Source organism: Anomalospiza imberbis, unplaced genomic scaffold, assembly GCF_031753505.1.
Source record: "Anomalospiza imberbis isolate Cuckoo-Finch-1a 21T00152 unplaced genomic scaffold, ASM3175350v1 scaffold_58, whole genome shotgun sequence".
NCBI lineage: Eukaryota > Metazoa > Chordata > Aves > Passeriformes > Viduidae > Anomalospiza > Anomalospiza imberbis.
The window spans coordinates 484,650-491,412 of NW_027100192.1; the positions used below are offsets into that span (position 1 = coordinate 484,650).

Consider the following 6,763-nt stretch of genomic DNA (forward strand, 5'->3'; position numbering starts at 1 on the left):
TGTGTCTTCCCTTGGCTTTGCTGGCTGAGAAGAAATGAACATCCCTCTGGGTCTGGGGCAGCTCCTTCTCCAAGGAAAGCAGGTGGGAGTTGGAGCTAAGGAGCTGAAACTTTGGCAAAAGGTTTAATAAGACATTCAATGAACACAAAACACTTCTCAAAGCTGTATATTGGTCCATTCAACTTCACAAACTCTAAGCCATCTGAGTTTTAAGTTGCTCAACATTTTCAAGAAGTCAGAAATAAAAGAACGAGAGACAGAAATAGAGAATGATGAAAAAGATTTGGAGAAGCACACACAGAGCTACCAACTCCTGGATTCCAGCACTGTTCAGATCGGAATTCCAAGAGGAGGTAGGGTCAAGATGTGTGCTCGCCTTGTGCTCAGCCTTAAATATCCCTTGTTCTTCCTGGGCCCTTCCCCCAGGTGGGACTTGGGGTCATTTGGTCACTCAGGAGCTGGGCTGGGGACTCCAGAGGTGGCTGTGGAGCATTGCCTGTGCTGTGCCAGGGACTGGCAGACACTGCTGGGCTGGGATAGAGGCCCTGGGGGGATTGGGGTTCCAGGGCAGGGCAGGGCTGGGGTTCCAGGGCAGGGCAAGGCTGGACCTGCCCCTTCCTCCCCCACACACAAAATGTTTCCAGCCCACAATCTCCTCCAGTCTGTCACAACAGGCAGTGTTGGAGGTGAAATCCCAGTTGTGGCCACGGGCACCTGCAGGAAGAAGGACAGTTCTTTTCCATAGGAATGAAAGCCCCAGTTCTCGGTTTATTTCTGATTTAATTGCCTGGAATTTATTTGGTTTTGTTGTTGCTTTGTTTCCTTTTTTGTGCCTGAAGTGTCCAGTCAGGAGCAGAGTGACTCTTGCCAAGGAACTTTGTGGTGCTGTTGCTCAATATTAAATCTGGTTTTTGCTGCTCCCTTGCTGGGGATTTTTTCAGCGCTCTCAAGCCCTCGTTGGCAACAGGGTGAAGGAGCCCTGGGCCAGGCTCTGGCCCTGGGGGACACGGGGACGCTGCCGGGGGGTCCCTGTCCCCTGTCCCGCCCCCCATGGCCCTGTGTCAGGCTCGGGGGTCGATCTCGTGGAACATCCTCTGGGGGAGGCTGCGGCGCCGAGGGCGGGGGGACCCGGGGGGACAGGGGACCCCGCTGTGCACGAGCAGCGTTGGACTTCTCTGGGGGAACTGGGAGGGGGGGCTGGGGCAGAGTCACCTCCCCACTGACCTCACACAGCCCCTGTGATGTCACACAGCCCCTGGGGTGTCACAACCCACTCTTGGATGCCACATAGCTCCCTTGTGATGTCATAGGCCCAACTCTGCGATGTCACTCTGTGATGTCACAAAGCTGTGCTGTTACAGAAGATTCTGTGATGTCAGAAATTCACCCTGTACTATGACGACACAAAGTCATCCTGTGACATCACAGTCTGTTCCATGATGTCATAGCCTGCTCTATGATGTCACACAGCCAACTCGGTGATGTCACAACCCACACTCTGATGTCCCAGAGCCACTCTCTACATGACGGCAGAGTCTGCCTATGGCCTCACACTATGATGTCACACCCTGCTGTGTGATGTCACAAGCCCCGCTGTGATGTCACAAAACCCTCCCTGTGATGTCATACTGCCACTCTGTAATGTCACAGCACACACTTTGACCTCACTGCCCGCTCTATGATGTCATACAGCCATGCCATGATGTCACAGCCTGCTCTCTGATGTCACACTGTCCCCTCTATCATGCCATAGCTGCTTGATGACCTCACACAACACGCTCTGTGATGTCATAGCCCAGTCTGTGACCTCACACAACCCACGCTGTGCTGTCACACAGCCCCCCTCTGACATCACAGCTGCTCTGTGCCTCCGTGACACAGCCACAGAGGTGCTGCTGTGACACAGCCCCCTCTGGGACACCCCACAGCCCCTGCCAGTGCTGAGCCCCTGTGAGCTCTGTCTGCGCCCTGCTCGTGTCCCTGCGATGCCCTGGCAGTGCCCCAGCCCTGCTGGGCTGTGCACAGGAGCTGCTCCTGGCCACAGCTGTCTCTCTGCAGCGCTGCCCTTGCCAGGAGCTGCCTCTGGGCCAGGAGCCCGGCCCAGCTCAGCAGCACAGACACAGCACCAGGACGTTAATGACCCTCTGGGGCTTTGGTGCTCTTTGCATCGGACCCAGACCTGAGTGTGCTCAAAGAACTTCTCAAGAACTCAAATCAGATTCAAAGTCCAGACTTTCTTTAACTTTTAATGGGTCCCACTGAGGGACACAACTCATGTGAAAGTGTCCCTGGGTTCCAGTTAGAGCAGAACACTGGAGGCAGTGATGACAGCTGGGGATAAACAAGGCAAAGGTGTCTCTGGTGCTGAGCAAACCTGGATATCACCATGGTGTCCTTGGACCTGCATTGTCACACTGACCCACGGTTCCATGAGGTTCCCCAGTGTCACCATGGTCACTGTCAGAGGCTGGATGAGATCAGTGTCCCGAGACACCTTGGGTTGAGCTGTCAATCAGTCCCACAGCTGGGACAGCGCTAACCCGGCTCTGAACGCCCGAGCAATCACAAGTCCCAGCTGGGGGGAGGCCCACAAAGGCCCAGGGGCTTAAAACCAAGGAGCACAAGGTCAGCCCCTGCTATGGAGTCTGCCTTCTTCTAGGGTTTGTGTCTCACCCACACTGGAACCCCAGGAGCTGGGAGCCACACGTGTGTCTTTCTGTGGAGCTTCTGTCTCTCTGTCTCTCTGTCTCTTTCCTCTCCTTCTAATGCTCTTTCTATGGAACATTTTTGGGTCCCTGAACAACTGAAGTGTTTAAGGCTGAGAGGTCCAGCTTGTTCTGGTGCTTTCCATGAACTGATTGAACTCTTGATTTATGAACCAATGCACTAGATGTGGAATCCTCTACACTGAACTCAGAAACAAACTCCCTCTGTCAGAGCATTTTCATCTTCTAGATCACTTTCAAGATGCCCATGGGGATGTTGCAATGATTATCACACAGCTCTCCATTTCTGGATGCAGGCTCTGCAGATTCTTTCTCTGCATTCAGTCAGGCTTGGATTCCCTGACAATTCCTGGTAGCCCGTCATGGTTTCTTAGGGCAGAACAGTAACAATGAAAACCTTACCAATGGCACAACTGCCCAGCCCACAAGGAAAAGAAAGAACAAGCTGTCAAGTTCTTCAAACATTTGTCCTGCTGTGCTGCAAGAGTTGAGCTGCACACAAGGTGTGGAAAGCCTAGAGAAGCTGCAGCTGGTGGCACATCTTGTGACAGAAGCTGCACCTCGTTCTCCAGGAAAGGTTCTTGGAAAGAGCAAACAGGAGTGTGGAGAAGATTCTGGGAAAACTGAAACAGCTTTTAGGAAATGAAATGAAAATGGAAAGAAACAATCCAAGATGTTTTTCTCTGTTTATTTTTATGCTCCCCTTTTCCATGTTGCACTGCTTCTCCATCCCCTTAATCCAAATAGATCTCAGCTCTAAGATCCATGACATGGCAAGTTTTAGACACTGTAAAATACCATGAGCTACACACAGTTTTTGCCTTCCCCTGGTTTACTTGGAAAGCAGTGATGGAGACTAAGTGCAGCCCTTGGGTCAGGTACAAATTCAGCATTCAGGGAATGTGCTCCCCTAGGGTTTGATCCTCAGCGGGGACAATGCACAGCAGCGCTCAAGGGGATTCCTGTTCCCCTGTGCAGGAGTCCAGACTCTGAGTCTGGGCTGAACAGGGCAAAGTTCCCGTGTTTGGACAGGCTCAGGGGCTGCCCCTGGGGAGCGGGGGGCTGGGCGCGGGGGCGAGCGGGCAACGGAAAAACGGACACGGGGACAAACGGCCCCGGAGCTTCAGTTGCAGCGGCAGCAGCAGCAGCAGCAGCGGCCGCGGCAGCGGCTGCAGCAGCAAAAGCAGACAAAGCAGTGATTTTGTCGCATTCCTCTTGATTCTCCTCTCCCTTTCCCGCTGTCCCCTCCTCTCCCAATCTCTCTCTCCCCATTCCCGGCCGGGCCATGTCCCCAGCCCGCCCCCAGCCCCGGGCGGGTCTGCCCCGGCCCCGTCCCCGTCCCCGGCCGTCCCGCCGGGGTCTCGTCTCCGCCCGGCTCTGGTCGTGCTGGCGGTGGCGCTGCTGGGCGGGCATCAGTGCCTGGGGCTGGGGCGGCACCGCCGCCCTCTGGCTCCGCCTGGCCCGAGCCCGGCCCCGGCCCCGACGTGGGCTCCAGTCCCGGCCCCGGCCCCGGCTCCTCCCGGGCCCCGCGGAGGACACACGCGGCGCAGCCGCTCCCGCCGCCCCCGCTGCGGCTTCCCCGGCCCGAGCTCCGCCGCTCGGCAGCGCGGCCGTCGGCCCCGAGCCGCCGCTGTCCCGTTCCAGGGACAGAACGCCTGGGGAGGGCCGGCCCGGGGCGCTCGGGGGGCGCTCGGGGGCCGCTCCTGGCCCCGGGCCGAGCGCTGACAGCCCCGTCCCGCCCGCAGGGAAGGCGCAGGAGGAGGCCCTGCAGGAGCGGTACCGGCTGGGTTCGCTGCTGGGCAGCGGCGGGTTCGGCAGCGTCTTCGCGGCCACGCGGCTCTCGGATGGCGCCCCGGTGAGCGGCGGGGCCGGCGGCGGGCGCAGGAGGAGGGGGCGGAGGAGGAGGAGGATTAGCAGGAGGAGGAGGGGGAAGGAGGAGGAGGAGGAGGTGGAGGGGGCGGAGGAGGAGGAGGATGGGGCTCGGCGGGGCGGGTGGTGCGCTCAACCCACTGCTCTCCCTTGCTCGCAGGTGGCCATCAAAAGGGTGCCACGGAACCGCGTCCGGCACTGGGGCGAGCTGGTGAGTGAGCGGGGCCAGCGGCAGAAGCCGGGCCGTGCCGGGTGGCGAGGAGCCGGGGCCCGGCAGGGTGGGAGCCGCCGGGAGCCCTGCAGGGAGAGCGGGCATGGGCTGAGCGGGGCATGCAGAGCATCCCGGGCTGGCTGAGGGGTTCCCCAGCCCTGGCACGGCCTCAGCCCCACTGACGGCATCGCGCTCCTCCCGCAGCCCGACGGCACCAGCGCACCCCTGGAGGTCGTGCTGCTGGACAAGGTGTCCTCTGGCTGCACTGGTGTCATTCAGCTCCTGGAGTGGCTTGAGCTCCCTGACAGCGTCGTGCTGGTGCTGGAGCGTCCGGAGCGGTGCCAGGAGCTGTCGGGTTTCCTGGCGGAGCGGAGGTTCCTGCCGGAGGAGGAGGCGCGGGGGCTGTTCCGCCAGGTGCTGGAGGCTGTGCGGCACTGCACCAGCTGCGGGGTCCTGCACAGGGACATCAAGCCTGAGAACATCCTGCTCGACCTGGCCACCGGGCAGCTGAAACTGATTGACTTTGGCTGTGGCGCCTTCCTCCAAGACACAGCCTACACCCAGTTTGCAGGTGAGCTCTGCCTGGGGATGCTCCTGGGCATCTCATGGCCCAGCTGGGGTGCAGCCCCAGGGCTCCCCCTATTGCAGCCAGGATGGGATTAATGCTGGAGCCAAGCTGATTTGGGTGGGGGTGTGAGGGGGACCAGCTCCAGCCCTGCTGACAGCCTTCAGCACCCACTGTGGCCTGGGCTAAGGCTGGAGCTGAGGCAGCCAGCCTGACAAAAACCCCAGTGGGGGTAGCAGAGAGGGGCGTCTGACCCCGTGCCCTGGATGGTTTGGTGTGCAGGCGAGAAGGGCTTGGACTGCTCTGCTCCCATTGTTTGCCTTGACTGGTTAACATTTTTGGGGGGGCGTGCAGGCGGGGAGTAGAGCGGGCTTTCTCCACCACTGGATGAGTTTTGCTTTTGTGTGTCATGGTTGGGCCTTCCCAGGATTTCTGCTGCCCTCTTCCAACACCAGTGGCTTCTTTTCCAGCCCCAAGTCTGTCCACAAGTCCCAGGTGCTGGTGAGAGGGCAGCAGTCACCCTGTGTGCCACTGGGGCAGCCCCCACATGCCATGGGATGCTGGGGCCAGGCTCTGGGAGCAGCAGCGTCCCCCTGATGAACTCTGTCTGTGTTCCACAGGAACCCTGTCCTACAGCCCACCAGAGTGGATCCAGCACCAACGCTACCACGGCGAGGCAGCGACGATCTGGTCCCTGGGCCTCCTGCTGTACCACCTGGTCATGGGGAAGCACCCGTTCAGGAGGGGCCAGGAGATCATCTGGGGGCGGATCTTGTTCCCACGACGGCTCTCTCAAGGTGGGTCCTCATCTCTGGCCATGGGGGCAATACCAGTGCTGGGAGACAGCAGCAGCTCATGAGCATCCTGCTCTGGCAGCTGCTGAGGAGGTGGCACATGTCCTGCTCTCCTGCTCTCCTCCAAACACAGAATCCATGGGGAAGTTTAGGCCCAGCTCTGGGCACACCCAGCATGGCCTGGGCATGGGAACAGGGGGGCAACTTCTCCAACTGACTGGTGATTTCTGGTTTGTTTCCCCAGAGTGCCAGGATCTCATTAAGAGGTGTTTGTCCATGCAGCCCTTGGACAGGCCATCCTTAGAAGAGCTTTTCCGTGATCCATGGGTGCAGGGTGGTCTTCTGCCCTAGAAGATGGGAGAGATCAACGTGCACAGTTGGATCCAGGGGCCTGGCAGGTAACAGCTCCACACTTGTCCTGGCAATCAGTGGCAAAGCCAACCAGACTGGTTTTGTCCTGCCTGTGTCACTGCCCAGGGGTCATCAGATGGGAACACGCAGCCCTTGTGCTGGAGCTGAGCTGCTCTGCCCAGCACTGGTGGCCACCATCTGAGCTGGTTTTGCTTGTCCTGGTTCCCTGACAGCTGGGGCCCTGGGC

General features: G+C 59.2%; 1 protein-coding gene across 1 annotated transcript; it reads left to right on the top strand.

Moving 5' to 3' along the window:
- Positions 1-4,197: 4,197 nt before the first annotated feature.
- Positions 4,198-6,471, top strand: LOC137467296 (serine/threonine-protein kinase pim-1-like; the record flags this gene model as incomplete). Its single annotated transcript, XM_068178791.1, has 5 exons — positions 4,198-4,581; positions 4,756-4,806; positions 5,011-5,377; positions 5,992-6,168; positions 6,410-6,471. Coding segments are annotated over 5 exons (1,041 nt in total), but the record flags the coding sequence as incomplete, so codon positions are not given.
- Between the last annotated feature and the right edge of the window lie 292 nt (positions 6,472-6,763).